Source organism: Choristoneura fumiferana, chromosome 15, assembly GCF_025370935.1.
Source record: "Choristoneura fumiferana chromosome 15, NRCan_CFum_1, whole genome shotgun sequence".
Taxonomy (NCBI): Eukaryota; Metazoa; Arthropoda; class Insecta; order Lepidoptera; family Tortricidae; genus Choristoneura; species Choristoneura fumiferana.
The window spans coordinates 2,829,960-2,847,848 of NC_133486.1; the positions used below are offsets into that span (position 1 = coordinate 2,829,960).

The 17,889-nt window shown below is 44.2% G+C and overlaps 2 protein-coding genes across 2 annotated transcripts; one reads left to right on the top strand and one right to left on the bottom strand.

The window, feature by feature from the left end:
* Positions 1-232: 232 nt before the first annotated feature.
* Vps2 (vacuolar protein sorting 2) lies at positions 233-11,296 on the top strand. Its single transcript, XM_074098133.1, has 6 exons — positions 233-489; positions 609-797; positions 1,364-1,576; positions 8,260-8,357; positions 9,293-9,390; positions 9,800-11,296. The coding sequence occupies exons 2-6, from the start codon at positions 630-632 to the stop codon at positions 9,931-9,933; spliced, it is 711 nt and encodes a 236-aa protein (XP_073954234.1). The 5' UTR covers positions 233-489; positions 609-629; the 3' UTR covers positions 9,934-11,296.
* Positions 11,297-14,645: 3,349 nt separating this feature from the next.
* LOC141435853 (lysoplasmalogenase TMEM86B-like) lies at positions 14,646-17,207 on the bottom strand. The gene is given in 3 exon segments (XM_074098678.1): positions 14,646-15,890; positions 16,762-16,784; positions 16,787-17,207. Coding segments are annotated over 3 exon segments (633 nt in total). The 3' UTR covers positions 14,646-15,701.
* Between the last annotated feature and the right edge of the window lie 682 nt (positions 17,208-17,889).

The window sequence follows — 17,889 nt, forward strand, 5'->3', positions numbered from 1 at the left end:
GTGGCTGCATGTGGCCGCACCTTAAAGGTAGCAACAAGACGCTAATATTATGTAACACGAGAGTGAGAAGGACGGTACGATGCAAACTTTGATTTTTGAATTTCGTAGTAGCTCCCCTGGTCACATAAATTGTAATGAAAATGTGTTTACATTTTAAAATGAAATCAACGGCTTTAAGCATATCTTAAGCGGTTTAATTTTGCAATTTCCGCAGTTCAATTGACACTTGACAGTGACATCACTGTGTGGTTGACAACTTGACAAGTGAAGTGACAGAAAACTACGCCAGCCAAAGGAAATCCTTTTTTGTGTAAACAATATTGTTTCCTGATAAAGTCTGGATACAATTTCATGATATTTATTCAAAAACTTAATACTATTATTGGAATCTGCTGCAACCCAAGCGAGTTCTACTATTTGGTGCGCTGAATGCTCTGCTAAGTCGGAGACGACTGGTGAATCATCACCTATTCATTTGACCTCATACAGGTAAGCATTTATATGTATGAAACTAGCAAATTATCGTCTTCATTCAACAAAATAAAAGTTTTAAATGAGGAAGTAACACATATTTAGACAATCTCACAATTACGCGTGTTAATGTTAAGGGACAGTCGGAGGTAATCGCGATGGAGTGGCTGTTCGGTCACCGCATGACGCCGGAGGAGATGCTGCGCAAGAACCAGCGCGCGCTGAACAAGGCCGTGCGCGACTTGGAGCGAGAGCGCGCCAAGATGGAGCAGCAGGAAAAAAAACTCATCAATGACATCAAGAAGCTTGCTAAGGAGGGACAGATGGTACCGTGAAAACCCCCACACGTACACACACACAACTACACACTACTGTCCCATTTGCTATTTGTACACCTGACACAGTGCAGCTGTGGAAATTGTCTCACTCATTTGCTTACTGCACATTTTTTCTATTTCTATGAAATGAATTGAAGCAAATTAATGTGAAATAGATAACATTTCTACACAATTTACTGTTCTACCTCAACATCTGGCCAAGGGTGTAGTGAGGTATGGGGGCAGCTTCCCTCCCCTGAAGATGTTAGATAGGTACCCTATAAACAAAAACTAAGTTGACTGTCTATGCCTGCCTCGGCGCCTCCCCCTTAACAAAATCCTACCTACACCCTTGCACCTGGCACTACTTTGCTGTCTTGTAGACATAGAAGCTAGCAGGAAAGTAAGCCAGAAGGTATAGTTTATTGTCACTATTTATTATTATTATTATTATTTAAATGATACACTAGCAGCTCTTAGAGCTGATGCGTGTACATCACTGCACTTGTGTTTTTAGTCTCTCTTCTTTAAGTATTTTGTCTAGTCTACTTTTAAAACTCATCATGTTATTCCAGGATGCAGTCAAAATAATGGCGAAGGACCTGGTGCGCACGCGGCGCTACGTGCGTAAGTTCATGCTGATGAAGGCCAACATCCAGGCCGTGGGGCTCAAGATACAGACGCTCAAGTCCCAGAGCACCATGGCCACCGCCATGCGGGGTGTCACCCGCGCCATGGCCACCATGAACCGACAGCTCAACATGCCGCAGATACAAAAGATACTACAGGTTTGTATTCCATGTCATATGTGCCAGCCACATAAGTAAACGTATTCTGTCCTTTCTGTCTATTGTTAAGGTTGCCTGGTTGCTGGTTGAGATCACTCTGAAGCAATAAGGCCGCCTATTGCTTACCTTGGTAAATCTCCATATACCTGTTTTCTCTACTACTTACTGCGTTGGTGTTCAATAAAAAGTTATCGAAATAATCATCATGGCTTATTTAAAACAATAATAAGAAAGAAAGGAAGTAATAATAAGAGATACAGATATGTCATCGTTTTATACACCGTGGGCCCGAATAACCCGAGGGATTTTAACATCGATTTTAGAGCCCAATTGGAGTATATAAAGTAGTATAACATGTAGTCCTATAACAACCCGTTTTTGAGATAATCGTTATTTAAGAAAAATCATAAGTAGAAAAATCTCAAGTGTAATACACCCTAAGTATGTTACTAAATGTCAACGTTAAAAATGATTACTGATTGTCACGTCAGATTGGTTGAAGACTTGTTCACAAGGCCGTGCTAAGCTTAATTGAATTATTTTGTTCTTTTTTTTTTTTTTTTTTTTTTTTTTTTTTTTTTTGAGGCTTTGAACACTCCAGGTGATCATGTCAGCCTCATGGGTGCTTGCTCATGTTTCCTACGCAAGGGACATATTAAAAAATTGGTAAATGCAAATGGCTTTGCCAGATGTTGGCTCTGAGAGCCAACAATTGACCTGGCCATTGTGCATGGGGCCCAAACCCCCAAGTACCCTTCTCCTTAAGTCTGAGTTCCGAGCACATTCCAACAACAAGTGGGACAAGTCATCTACCTTTCGGCAAATCTCACACAGAGGTGACGGTTTAACTCTCATCATGTGTAAGAATTTGTTTGTTGGGATGTGTCCGGAACGTACCCTGAAAGCAGATACTAACACTTTTCTTGTAAGGTTGGCAGAGTCAAACCAAGGTGTCCACATTGGACTAGCTTGGATGGTTCTGTACCAGACCCCTACACCCCTGGTTACACACTGTTCACCAAAATGGTATTCCCACTTCTGTAAACTTCTTCTTTTGATTTTGGGAATAAGTTCACTGGCAAAGGGAACAGTGTCTGTTACAGAGCCATCCGTTACAGCGGCTTTCGCAAGCTTATCCACTGCTTCATTTCCTGCCAACCCTACATGAGAAGGAATCCACTGTATTTTAACAGACTTGCCTCTAGAGATCATCTCATGAATCACCTGGAGCGCTTCATAGGCAATAGGCATTCCTCTCTGACCAGACACGCATCGACTAAGATGCTGTAGTGCGCTCCTTGAGTCAGATAATACTACAACAGGGGAATTATTGCCTAAGTTATTAACATAATTCAAAGCCTCTTTGATGGCTACAAGTTCCGCTCTCATGACGCATGTATCATCATGTAGCTTCCACATGAGTGAGACGTTATTTTGTGGATCAAACATAGCTGCTCCAGTTCCCTGAACACACTTTGAACCATCTGTGTATATTTTATATGCTTGGTTATATCGCACACATAGCATGTTCAGAGTACTATTTCTTAATGACTGGCTCTGCAGATGTCGCTTAGGGGCAACAATGTCGTCTATTTTATCAATTATGCATGCCCTGGCGTCAACAGATGATATCCAAGTGCTCAGAGAGTACATTTCCAGTTTGTCACTGCGATACACAGGCAAATCCTTCCACTCATTATAGATGCTTGCTAATAGAGGGAAATTTCCATCAGTAAATAAATTTCGACTGGCCAAAATGCTCTGTATCGCAGTCACAACGGAGCTGTTTGTTCTTGAAATCACTCTTAACAAAAATCTACAACCCAACCAATAACGACGCACGGCCAAAGGAGGAATGGAGAGTTCACTCTCCATTGCTATAACAGGGGTACTACGTATGAAACCACCGCACACTCTTAGGGCTCTATTTTGCAAAATGTCTAATTTTTTCAGGTGAGAGCTAGCACAGCTTCCATAGATGAAACTACCATAGTCCAGGCGACTTCTCAAAAGAGATATATATAGGCGCCTAAGATGTTTAGGGTGAACTCCCCATGACCGTCCTGCCAAAACTCTCAAAACATTTATGTGTCTATAATTGCTTTCACAGAGCTCATTAATGTGGACTCCCCATCTCAAGGATGAATCGAGCCATAATCCTAAATATTTGACTCTATAAACTACCTTCAAAGCTTTGCCATTGACATCTATGTTCACATTAATATCTTTTCTTGATCTCTTAAAAACACAAACATTCGATTTAGTCTCAGACAAACATAGACCAACATTCTCAAGAAGCTTAATCATAGAGTCAATAGCTGATTGAAGAGAAACCACTGTGTCCATGATCTGCCCTCTCTCTACTGTTTTATACAACACAAAATCATCAGCATATTGTGACACACAAACTTCATTAATATTGTTACCTATTTCCATTGTTGCAATATTAAATAAAAGCGGAGATAAAGGATCTCCTTGGGCTAATCCTTGGTGTGTATGTCTCACCAAGGGATCGCCTCCACAATACAATAAAATTCTACAACGTCTATCACAGAGAAAATTCCATAAATATTTACATATCTTATTACCTATGCCTATCTTTTGTAAAGTTGCGATTAATGAAGTTATATTTATATTATTGTATGCATTATCAACATCAAGAAAACAAGCTACAGTTGGTTGTTTTTTGCTAAATCCAAGCTGGATATCAGATGTTAGTGAGGATAAATTGTCCAAACAGGACTGAGATCGTCTGAAGCCCGTTGATGAGCCGGGAAGGAGACCCCGGCTCTCCACAAACCATTCTATTCTCCTCATAAGAATCAAATGCAAAATCTTACATGGACAAGGCATTAAGGAGATTGGACGCAATGAAGACGGCAAGGTAGGGTCCCTTCCCGGCTTAAGTAGGGGAACTATCTGGACGTCTCTCCACTGATCCGGGACAATACTGGTCTCAATTATAAGATTAAATAATTTTAAAAGAAATGATTTAGCTTGGTTCGAAAGATTATATATCATAGAGTATGATATATTGTCAATCCCTGGAGAAGTGTCCTTTTTTTTTAAACAATTTGTAAATTCAGTGAGAGAGATAGGTATTTCTAATATGGAAGGTTGCAAGTAAGAAAATAATGGGCCCGGTTCAACTGCACCATCTGGGGTTAGTGAATGAAGCAGACTCCTGGCGTTGTCGGGGTCGACACCAGCACATCCTCCAGCGTTTCCCTTCATCCATCTCATCTTTCTCCACATGGCAGAAGCGGAGGTTTCATGTTCGATGCTCGTACAGAAGTCTTTCCAAGCCTTCGATCTAGCCCTTTTTATTAGGGCACTGGCTTTTGATACCTTATCTTGCCAGCAAGAAAGATTTGACGGAGTAGGGTTACGTCGCACCCTTGCTAGAGCCAGACGTCTTTCTGCAACAGCTTTGGATATTTGAGAGTCCCAGTAATGTTTGGGTCGAAACGTTGATGCAGGATCCTCGCTTATTTTGATCCAAGGAATGTGTTTATCTGCCAGTGATTGGATGTTCTTCATAAACAAGTCGTAACCAGCCTGGACATCATCAGGGACTGGAACTCCAAACACCGGTGTTGACTCCCTATTGTATTCCGCCCAATTAGCCTCCTTATAGTTTCTCTTCTTGGCAAACATCTTGGATCTGATATAGCCGCAGTTCATTTTTAATATCACGTGATCACTACCCAAATTTACGTTAGTGGTCTGCCATCCAACATTAGTAGCGATGTCTGTTGTAGCGAATGAGACGTCAGGTGAAGTGGTCTGTAAATTTACCGTTAACCCATTTAATAAGAGTGTGCGAACCATCATTGAGGCATATGAAGTCATTTTCAAACATAGCTTTGTATACAGTTTCTCCTTTTCTATCAGATTTGCACGACCATAGGGCATGATGAGCATTGATGTCTCCAATTATTAGACACTCTGACTTAAATAAACTGAAGATCGTATCCCAATCCTGTTGAGTAGTAGTCACCGAAGGAGGGCAATATATAGATATAATATGTTTGAGACCAGGGACATTAAATATTTCAATTATCATGACTTGCATTTGAGAATTAGTTGTATTGCAACTATAAGGTCTCTGCGTAAATTTAATTGATCTGTGTATAATAGCACACAAACCGCCATACGAGTCGTCCCTGTCTGCTCTTACTACGTTATATCCGCTAAACTTAACAGCATTCCTTTCGGAAAGCCAAGTCTCACTCACAAATGCCATATGAATTTTATTTTGGTGTAATAAAAGTTCAAAATTTTTAGCTTTAGGTTTCAAACTATTAGCATTCCATTGGTAGATACTTATTAAGTTCTTTTTTGTTGTGTTACTGGCCATTGTTTTGATTTCCTAAAAGCTTTAACAGCATCTCTATTGTTATATATTTCTGTACTAAATGTTTTATTTCCTTCCAGACAAATTCCACAAAAACTCTAATTTTATCTTCCAATTCACCTTCTGTGGATAAGGCTTCTTTTATTTTGTCTAAAAACCTTTCTATTAACGACTTTCTATCTCTGGGTGTTTTACGTTGATGAGGAGAGTCACCGCCACCGGAAGGGGGGATGATTTCTGTATCAGACACTTCCTCTGCATTCTTGTTGTGATTCAGGCTTCTCCTATACTTGCAGGTCTTTTTGTTTTTCGATTTGGTTTTGCTCTCAAAATTTTGCTTCCTGGGTATATTTTCTTCTATTTCAATTTCTGATATATCTTCTTCAAAATTAAAATTGTTAGTAAAAGCACCAGCACATATATCTCTATAAGAGGGCGTCAAGGTTTCGGCGGTTAACGGTATTGGACCTTTGGGATTCGGTTTTGTATTTTCCCTTATTTGGTTGTCTCTCTCTAAAGTATCAGTGTTCTTTTTCTTAGCTTGTGTAATTTTATTCAAGGCTACTTTATATGTGCAGTTGTTTTGTCCTATATAAATACGAATTCGTCTCTCTCTGGAATGCTGGGCACATACTTTTTATCAAAGATAAATGATTCCCCTTACAGTTGACGCACTTGAACACTTTAGTTTCACAATTTTCATGTTTTTCACCGCATTTGGGACAGATTTGCGACTTGGATGGGCATACATGACTGACGTGGCCGAATCGCCAACATTTGGAGCATTGTGTCACTGGGTACATATACGAATCCACCACCATACGACAACCATACGCCTTAACGTACGTGGGCAGAACTGAGCCTTGAAAACAAATGCGTACTGTTTCACTCTTTACCCACGTGCCGTCCGAACTTTTTTTATTTAATCGTTTGATGGCTAAAATCTCTGCGCCCGAATCACTTACAAAAATCTCTTTTAAATCCTTTTCATCAATATCCATATCGATATCTCTCACTACTCCATAGCAGAATGATAATTCATTCGTATTTCTACATATCCACTCATATTTCTTTGTTACCTCGCTGGCCAAAAAACTGTTTGCATCATCATTGGTGTTAAATCTAATCAACAGCTTGAATGGACTCTTATATGTCACTTTCAATACTCCCTGCACTTTGTGGTTCATCAGAATCTTCGCAAATCCCAATTGTTTCGGAAGGGCGTTTTTGGAAGTAACAGAGATCTCATGAATAGTGTTCTCAGAGTTCCCTGGTGGTCTAGTCGGAGAGGGCGAGCGTCGTACATCTCTACGTTTGGTTCTGGATACGACCATGAAACCATCATCATCTGCGTCACATTCCTCTTCCTCCAAACGCCGTTTGTCGCCTCGAGCCTCTGTAGAGTCAGTCGCGGAGTCCGCGACGCGTTGGTTATTGAGAACCATGACTCCATCCTCCTCCTCATTTTGCGGAGTGGAGCCGTCAGAGCCGAATATAACCTTCCTGATTGCTCCTGGAGACATCTCAGGACTACATAACGGCTCAGGGTCCGCCTCCTGGCTCAAATCACTCATAATCACTACTTGAGGGTAGTTTGATAAAACTACCAAATATTGTATTTGCACACAAATTACTGTATAAACCACTAATTAAGTTATTTTTTTTCGTACACTTAAACATAAAGTCATTATAGTCAAATAGCACACACTTAGAAATATGATATGAGGCGTAAAACGCAAAATATTCGTACTTCAAAAGAGTAAACAAAAAAGCGCGACCGAGCGTAATCGCTGCGCACGCCACACTCATTTTGTTCTAAAAAATAATTTTAATTAAAGTACATAATTGAACCTATGTTCATATAACATTTTTTTACTCGTATTATCGTCAGAAATACCCTGTTAAAATCCCTCGGGTTATTCGGGCCCACGGTGTATAAAGCCTTCATTCGGGCGCCGATATCGCCATTTTCTCGCCTAAAAATAATAACATATTTAAAAGAAAGAAAGAAAATAATTTATTTATGACAGCAAAGGCACATTACACAGGTTAGAAAAATACATAAGAATATCTAATTCTATTGGTGGTTTTAATTGCGCGCCTACACTGCCTACCTGGCCACCTTGCAAAGGAACACGTAATACAAGTTAGATGGAGTTGTTATCCACAAAAAGTTTCCTCTAATTCATGATGGCTTCTACATGAGCGCAAGCCATTTCGAGGGGAAGGAGAGAAGTTTCAGCTTCTACAGTTTAGTTTGAGAGTTCTGAAAATAATATTTACAAGATCTGGTTTCAGCAACAATTATATGGTGGTCTGTGCGCAGGAGTTCGAGAAGCAGTCAGAGATTATGGACATGAAGGAGGAAATGATGAACGACTCCATCGACGAGGCCATGGAGGGCGACGACGACGAAGAGGAAAGGTATCTCGCTCTACTATTTACCTCTCACCGTTTGTTCTCAGTTCTCAGTCAGCACCTGATGCAGTAATTACTATGCAGATGTAACACTCGCCTTTGACAACTGCTATGTTCATCTACCGGCACACTGCCGGCAGTAAGGACTTAGGAGCAATCAGAGTACAGTTACGTACAGTTCCAAGTGTCAACTGCCGAAGGGAGTAGAATCGCTATGTGTCAGTCAACGGTATGTCTATGGCAGGCGTTTTCAACCTTTTGGTTTTAACGGCACACTTATCGTTCATCAGTTTCACGGCATACCAGTAAAAATAGCCAAGTGCGAGTCGGACTGGCGCGTAGAGGGTTCCGCCCGCCCCGCCATTCCTTCCGCTCCGTTACCGTAACAACCTGACAATGCGAATCGCACACGCCTCGCGTCAGTTGTTTTCGTACTATTTTCTCATTATAATAGTTATTCATGATTTCGATGCAGCATACACTTCGCGGCAATCGCGGCACACCGGTTGAAAACGTCTGGTCTATTTTGTAGAGTGACAGGGCACTGCTTTTACCCAAGTACAATAGTTACAATTTGCAAGTATTTTAATGCAATTTTGAAGTAAAGCGAAAGGCATCAGTTCATTTGGCAACTATGACTTCCAGAATTATCTATTTAAAGTCCATTCACTCATTTAATTGTTTTTAATAATTTGTGGGTGGTTGTGTAGGCTGCGCTTCCACCAGAGATGTCCGTAGAATGTGTTTATTCGTTAACCAATAGAAACAGTTCACTTACCTATCCTCGCTCCGTTCAGCTCTGTCCACTAGAGCTGTGCTGTGCGGGGATAGGTCAATTTAGGCGTTTCTATTCATTCATTAATCATGAAAAACACATTCTTCGCAACACATCCTCGCACATCTCTGATGAAAACACAGTCTTAATGTATGTGTTGTTGCAGCGACGCGGTGGTGGGGCAGATCCTGGACGAGCTGGGGCTTCAGCTGAACGACACGCTGTCCGGGCTGCCGCAGGCCTCCGGCTCGCTCTCCGTGCCCGGTCAGTACCAGTATACTAGTACACAGTACCATGTACTGATAGTGCGTGTGTTTGACGCGCAGTCGTGGCAAATCCTGGACGAGCTGTGGCTGCAAATGTTTCAATTTTCCTTACCTCACTTCAGCACTTATTTCAGAGAATCCAGCAGGATATTTTTTAACTCTTATTGTGGGTTTGTAGCCCGAATGCCCGCCCCTAAATCCGTCCCTGGTTTTATTACACCTGATTCAGCACAGACGTTGTCGTACAGTCACCATCATATATTTCGGAGCTGCCAAGGTGATCAAAAATATCGAAACATGAACTCTAATACCTTAATAATAGAGCGAATATATATATGATGGCGACTGTACGCGGCGTTTAAAGTTTCTTTAGTATGGTGACTTATTATTGTGATGTTTGTGTGCAGCGGGCAAGCAGCCGGCGGCGGCGCAGGCGGTGGCGGGCGGGTCGGGGGGCGCGGGGGGCGCGGCGGGCGCGGGGGGCGCCGCCGACGCCGACGCGGAGCTGCAGGCGCGCCTCGACAACCTGCGCCGCGAGTGACCGCCCCCGCCCCCGCCCCCGCACCCGCACCCTACCCCTCACAGCTTGTACGTCACGGTCGCTTGATACGGTGGACGCTATGCAACTTTTAATTTGCGCATAGATGCGTTAGTTTCGTGTGGAATGGAAAACATCAGCGGGACATAATAGGTTCAACTGAGAATGGTTACGTCGATTTCGTTGTGAAATTTGTATGTTATACATAAATCGAACTGGATGAAATTTTGTTGCCTTGTTCAGCCGTGTTGAATCTAAATGCTTTTGCATAGAGTTTACAATGCTATATTTCAGAGACATTTATCGGACTGTACAAACTGTGGCTTATGATCTTTAGGGCCATAGGACCTGTCCACCATTCATTGACAAATTGTATGCGACCGATAAATGTGATCCCGTCTCAGCTTATTAGGACAAAACAAACAGACGGCATCACAGATATTTGTCACATTATCAGTGAATGATGAAACAGGAGGTTAATCTTATTTTTGCTAATCCGTGGTTCCGTGCACAGATTTAGGGTAAAGTAATACATCGACAACGCTAAAAGAAGATAAACAAGGAACGAGATACTCGCTGAGAGACTAATTCGTTTTTTCCCTTCTTCAAGTTTTAGTTATTCTAGGCCAAATCTACCTAAAACGTTACTATATTCAAAATCTGTTCGTGCTGCCTTATTGTGCTGGCAGTAGATAAAATATACATACAGTAAGCAAAAAGAGAAGCTACGATAGTTATAGCAGAACGACGAAATGTTTATGGAAGTGCATTTTATTAGGAGACGGCGGTTTCGCGCTGGTCGTGTAATCATCATCTCACTGTAAACAATAATCCACCACTGATGTTTGTTATTAACTCTACTTTGTCCGCTGTTATCTCCACTAATCGTCCTAATTTGTATAAGTATAAAGGAACTGCAGTGTTTTATGTGGATCGCTTTAAAGTAAGGAAAACGAAAAGAGTTAAATTCTGGCATAAGAAAGTAAAGGAGCGAGACACAAGTATTGACGTATTAGACAAGGACGAAGTATATCTCGTTTCGTTGGCTTTACTTTAGGTGCTTACCTTCGTGGGTCGTGTGGTGCCGCTGACATAAAGCGATCTCCAAACTTTGGGAGCACGTGCCACACACGGATTGTACATACATAGATATATTTATAAAGAAATCTGATCTAATACAGGCTTACTTATTAGAATGATTAATTTGTATATTACAATACATAATTATGTGATATCGTGCACACAATACAAATAATAATGCAATATGGCCCCAGCGGAAATATGCATCTGAAATATAATTAGCAGCAATCAGGCAGCCGGCTGTGGGCCGGCGCGCGCCAGGACGCGATGTTGTTATTAATTAATAATTAAGTTTATTACATTTTAATAAATATTTTTATAACGAGCGCTTGTTTTTATCAATGAGATATGATGTGCGACTGACAGTCGGAGAATATCTTGAGGTCCGTTTGACAACTTCGACGTTGCACATTTGTGATAGGTTGAATAAATAAATGAGCCAATCGCAAGCAAGACTGTAACTTCAAACGGACCTCCAACTGCTACTAACGCCATCTAGCGACCTTTCGCCTGTCAACAAACCCTCATTCTGCACCGTTCGTCTGTTTCCCCGTCCATCAACGCTGCTCGTGTTTGACGTGCAATGAAACGCAAGGTAAATCTCTCCGTTTATTCATACGATTGTACACGTAACGCGTTACACGGAATATAACGTTATATTAAAATATGCTTTGCTTAAAACAACGTATCTAAAAATTGCACATCCCCTAACACTACGCCTTAACGTTACGTAAAGAAAGTCGCTTACAACTATACAGGAGATATAAAACGAGCATACGTTCTTATAATGTTACAAGTTAACTTGACGCAGCCTGCCGGCGCGGGCGAGCTGCGGCTTCTACGCACTAGCGGCCGCATGACTCAATATGGAGATGGATGTTCGGGGAAAAAGTTTAAGCATCTCTGCTTTGCCGTACGTACACATGTATGCACTAGCCCGGCTGCTGGTCGGCTTTGTTGATCAACACACGCTGTCAAACCGACAGCGCCGGCCCGCTTGTGTAGCAACCATTTCCGAATATCAGGTGCCCAGAACCGGCTTGACGACCTGATTCACAAAAACATTGTCGCTGCAGCCACATTTATGTGACAGAAGCCGCAATGTTTCACGAACCTTAGCAATCACAACGCGCTGATAAGGTGCGTGACTGTCTGTGGTGTCTCGTGGCGGCTGTACGGTCAGACAAATAAGGAGGTCTATCCGCTTGTGCCCAAAATGACACGTTCCCAGAATACCACATTTTTCAAAATACTACATTACTTATTTACCACATTTCTAGCTTACCAGATTCTCGTTGCACCATATTACAAAATCGAAGATTACTCAACGAAGTAATTTTTTGCTCGAATCTCTTATTTTGTATATCTTGGAATGTAATAAATAGGTTTTTTTTATCAAATAGCTTGCAAACGAGCATGCGGGTCACCTGATGGTAAGTGATCACCGCCGCCCATGGACACCTACAGCATTATTAGGACTGCGTGTGTGCGGTGCCGGCCTAAAAGGGGGCTAATGGGGGAGGGAGGAGGGGCGTTAAGTAATGTGGAATTTTGAAAAATATGGTATTTTGGGAACGTAGTATTTTCGGCAAGAGCGGATCTATCAACTTAAACGACTTCCTATCCAATGAGTATATCGCTAAAGTCGAACTTTCGTAATGTTACATGGAAAATGACGCTGGCATCACGCGCCATCACGCGCCGGCAGGCCGCGGGGGGCCGCGGGCCGCGGGCCACAGAACGGGATCTACTATTGCAGAACCTCTACTCGATACTTGGAAACGAGAAAACGTGCTCAGACGAAACTACTCTTATACTGTGAATAGAAAAATACATTTTGAGATATGTTATTGTTTAGTAAGAGTTGCCGCGACATCCGGTCGGCGACCGCGCCGACGGGCCGCCGGGGCCGACGGGGCCGACGGGGTCGACGGGGCCGACGGGGCCGACGGGGCCGACGGGGCCGACGGGGCCGACGGGGCCGACGGGGCCGACGGGGCCGACGGGGCCGACGGGGCCGCCGGGGCCGACGGGGCCGACGGGGTCGACGGGGCCGACGGGGCCGACGGGGCCGACGGGGCCGACGGGCCGACGGGGCCGACGGGGCCGACGGGGCCGACGGGGCCGACGGGGCCGACGGGGCCGACGGGGCCGACGGGGCCGACGGGGCCGACGGGGCCGACGGGGCCGACGGGCCGCCGGGGCCGCCGGGCGACGGGGCCGACGGGGCCGACGGGGCCGACGGGGCCGACGGGGCCGACGGGCCGACGGGGCCGCCGGGGCCGACGGGGCCGACGGGGCCGACGGGGCCGACGGGCCGACGGGCCGACGGGGCCGACGGGGCCGACGGGGCCGACGGGCCGACGGGGCCGACGGGGCCGACGGGGCCGACGGGGCCCGTTCGCCAGATCCAGTGGAGATTACATCGTTCCTTACTACGTAATTCTACATACAAAGTTACATAAAAAGATACACTTATTCTACATTTCTAGGCGGTGAAACATGATTTAACTAGATTTGGCTCAGTTGTGCGTCGTGCGCGCGGCGCGCCATACAACAAGGATAATATTCAGGATCGCCGGCAGCGGCACCACAACACATGATCTAACACGCGAGCCCGTCTGCCGCGAGGCTCACTCCGGAGGCGGCCGGACCATTTACCCCGGTCTCTTCCGAACATAATTGACAAGATTTCATATTTCTAAGAATATAATTTGATTCGTTCTCTGTTTTCTGTTGGAAAGAGAAAGAGGCTGATATTTTTAAAATTTCGCTACGATTATTAATTTATTAAATTTTTTGAGATGTGCTTATTCTAAAAGAGCATAACTCCAAAACTACCACACAATAGATCCATTACTTTTGTCTAGTCTCTATTAAAAAAAAGATCACGTAAAGCTGACGTAGACGTTGTCAAATTTAAAAAAGGCAAAGGAAACATGTCTATTCTGTTGTAGTGTTGGCAAATTCAGTTTTTTTTTTTAATAATTGAGAAATAAATTATAATAAATATTTTCCCATGTTCAGGAGGCAAAACTCTTTCGATTCCTGTAGTAATTTACAGGTGTTAAAAAATGTAATCTTGTCAATTGATTAGAGACATTGTTTTCAAACGGTTGTTGGCTGTCGATAGTGGGCGGTGCGTGGCCGCCAGCGTATAGCCGAGTTTAGACTTGCAAGAAAAATCGTGCAAGTTGCATTACATTGCGAAGCCGTAAAGCCAACGAGTTTTTAGTGGTCAATCAAGCGCCGCAGTGTAATGCAACTTGCACTATTTTTCTTGCAAGTCTAAACACGGCTTAAGGGTGCGTTTCCATCTGAGATGTGCGGGGATGCGTTGAGGAATGTGTTTGTCATGAACCAATAAATGTATATTTCAGAATATTTTTATTTTAATTATGACGCAAGCACACTTCCACTGAACGTAGATATAGTTACATGTTTAGTTTTAGTTTAGTCACTAAGGGACCCATACATCCCCCTGTAATATTATGTAATTTTTTCTTTAATTTATACTGTAGTTTTATTTTATTTGTAATTATTTTATTTTCAGAAAATGACTTTCTGCCAAGTTTCTTGCGGCGTATTTTTCTTGGCAATGATGGTATTTCCGAAAGCGCTAGTATTTAAAAAAAAAACCTGTAAAAGTGCCCATTTCGGCCTATTTACTATATAAATGATTTGAATTTGAATAGAAACGCTTCAATTATCTATCATCGCTCAGTGCAGCTCTAGTAACAGCTCAGCGGAGCAAGGATAGGTAAACGAAGGGTTTCTATTGGTTCATGACAAACAATTCCTCCCACATGTCTAGTGGAAACGCAGCCTAATGGCGAAACAGCAGCCGCTACTGAGAAAACGCGAGTGCGTCTAACGAACCGTCCCGAACCTTGCGGATAGTTTTCCTAATAAATAAAAGTTAAATATTTACGGTTATTGATTCAGGTAATAGACATATTGGCTGCGGGATGTAGACCGCAATTACCCTCAATGAGCTCCTGATATTTCGACGAACACATTAACAGATTGTTTCATTACCTCCATCAACAATATATCTAGTCTACCTGAGATCATGATGCTGGTAGATGCGTCGAAGTATCGGAAGCTTAAGATCATATCACCGAGGCCTATACAGTGCGTCCCAAGACTATGTTACTTGGGAAGAATTATTATTTTGTGTCCATTCTTTCAATTGGCATCATAAAAATAGGGATGTTTTTTTCACATTTAAGTCGGTTCGATTCCCAGACGAAGCAAGTAATTCTTAGAAAATTTTAAATGCAGAAATACTAACTTTTAAAAATTACATAAAATCCACTTTCAGCAAAATATCCTATCTACGATATTTCAGGTACTTTCCCTTGACGTCCCATAGTCTTGGGACGCCCTGTATACGTCCCCTGCAGGGCGCAGGCCTCCTGCCACAACGAGCAGGCTTGAGCCGTTTCTCCCTGCGGTCCCAGTGGGGATTGGGAACTTAACACACATCATTGAATTTCTTAAAACTAATCCTTAGTGATAATCGCGGTTTTATCCATTTTGACAAACACCCATAGAAAACCCGTCAAAAAGTTACTAAACAAAACTATGGATTGATCAAAGGGACGAGACGAGCCTGTCAGCAACAACACACGTCCGCGTCCGTCGCCTTTGCATAAATCACTGACATACAACACAACATACAAACTACACTATACAACATGTAAAGATGTAAAACGTCTAACAAAAGCCGAGCAGATATCACAGACCGGGCGCCCCCTGCTGCTACTGGAGTACGGAAGCTCTGGAGGGGGGGGCAGAGGCAGGGGGGGGGGAGGGGGCAGCAGCGCGCTCAGTGCTATGCCGAGCTGCCCCAAGTAGTACGTCGACATCACCACCACCTGCAGAAAAAACAAGTAAAAATCAAAGATCTATCGGGGGGGGGGGGGTCATGACCTCCATGACCCTCCCTCTGGGCATTCATTGAAAATTAGTATATTTTTGTAAGTGTCCTTTTTTTGACATTGCGTCAGAACGGGAGTTATGGAGGTCAAGAAGGGAGGCCTTTGCCCTTTGGGACACTAAAACATACAAGTTATTTAAAAAAAAAATGTTTCTGAGACAAAAGAGGTGAATTAATTTTTCTACCTATAACTAGAATTTGACTATGTGACCCCCTGGCTAAGCTGGAAAATAATATTTTATACAACCTTTTTTGCTAACTGTACTTGTATTGTCGTTGTCGTCTTATCTACATATCTGTACCAAATTTCAAATCCGTCCAATCATCAGAAGTGGGTGAAATTCAATTCACAAGATTTGGAAGATAATTCGCAGTCAATGAAACGCAGAATTGAGTTCCATAGGGCGGGACTTTCCCGCGTTCAATCTTAAGACGATTTCTGTGGTAGATGTACATAAGTAGATTTGGAATATCCGCGATTCAGTCTCTTCGAATGTAATCGAATCAGTAGTAGTGAATACCTTCACGACGACCTTGTTAACAAAGTAGTGCAGTGGTGTTTCCTCTTCATCCCTTGTTCGCAACAGAGAGCGTTGCTGACCATTCTCGTATTATAGATACGAACATTGCGAGCTGTGTAACGCCCGGTTCACATCATTCCAGTAAAACCGTTCCAGCAGCATGACACTGCGGCGCTCGATCGACCTTGTTTAACACGTTTGGATTGTTACCCCGCAATGTATCGCTACTGGCAAGATTTTACTGGAATAACGTGAACCGGACATAAAGCGCGGGGAGCGCACAGGTACCTGTTTGTGCGGCACGGGCCCGCGAACAGGCTGTAGCCGAGCACGGCGTCCGAGAGCACGAACAACAGCGCGCCTACGGGGGCGGCGAGCGCCCTGCGGGGCGGCTTGGGCGGCAGCGTCGCCAGCGCGCGCCAGGCCATGCCGGCCAGCAGCAGCGCGTACGGCGGCAGCAGCGGCCGCAGCGCGCCGGGCGCCGCCACGCGCGTGCAGTAGAGCGCCGCGCCGGCCGCCAGCGCCGCGCCCGCCGCCCGCGCGCCGCGCGCCCGCCGCGCCGCCAGCGCGCGCATGTAGCACACGTGCGCCGCGCCGAACAGCGCCATGCCGCCCGCCAGCAGGGCCGGCCACACCAGGCACGCGTCGCCCAGCGCGCTCGCCGCCAGACCCAGCGCCACGAGACGCGCGTACCGCCGGCTGCAACCACCGACCACATCTTTCTTCATCATCATCTCAGCCGTAGGACGCCACTGTTGGACGTAGGCCTCCCCCTCAGACCTCAAGTGTCCAGTCGTTTCGGTTGACAGCGGCCTGCGTCCACCGTGAGCCCGCGGCTTTAACCAGGCCATCCGTCCATCTAGTTGGTGGACGTCCTACGCTGCGCTTGCGTCTTCTTGGCTACACTCACGTCCTATACTGCGCTCGCCAACCCGCTTGCCAAGCGTGATGAGTATTGTTAACCCCCTCCCTCCCTCCCTCTTTCTTACACTCACTATTTCTACAGCGGCAAACGCACACGACCCGACCGCGTCACGAAACGCACCATAATGCTTCAGTCGGAAAGCATCACAGGGTTATGTATACGATGGAAATCTACAAATAATAATTTATCGTAGATGGAACTCAAAAACTTCGGACCTACCTAGTTTTCCCCTCGCTCGACGTCTCGGGTGAAATGGCTCGTTTTATGCTCTCGTTGTACAATCTACTATTTCATACTTCTACGCGAACGGAGTCGCGGGTAACAGCTAGTAGGTATACTGTAAAAAACCACCATATGTACCATAGTCGAATTGGCTACAACTTTTATATTACACTTAAGATTGGTTTTTTGGAATCTTTTTGTCACCAGCAGAGGTGTAGCGGCATAGTACGCGGTACGGAATACCGAGGACCTGGGTTCGAGAACGTGAC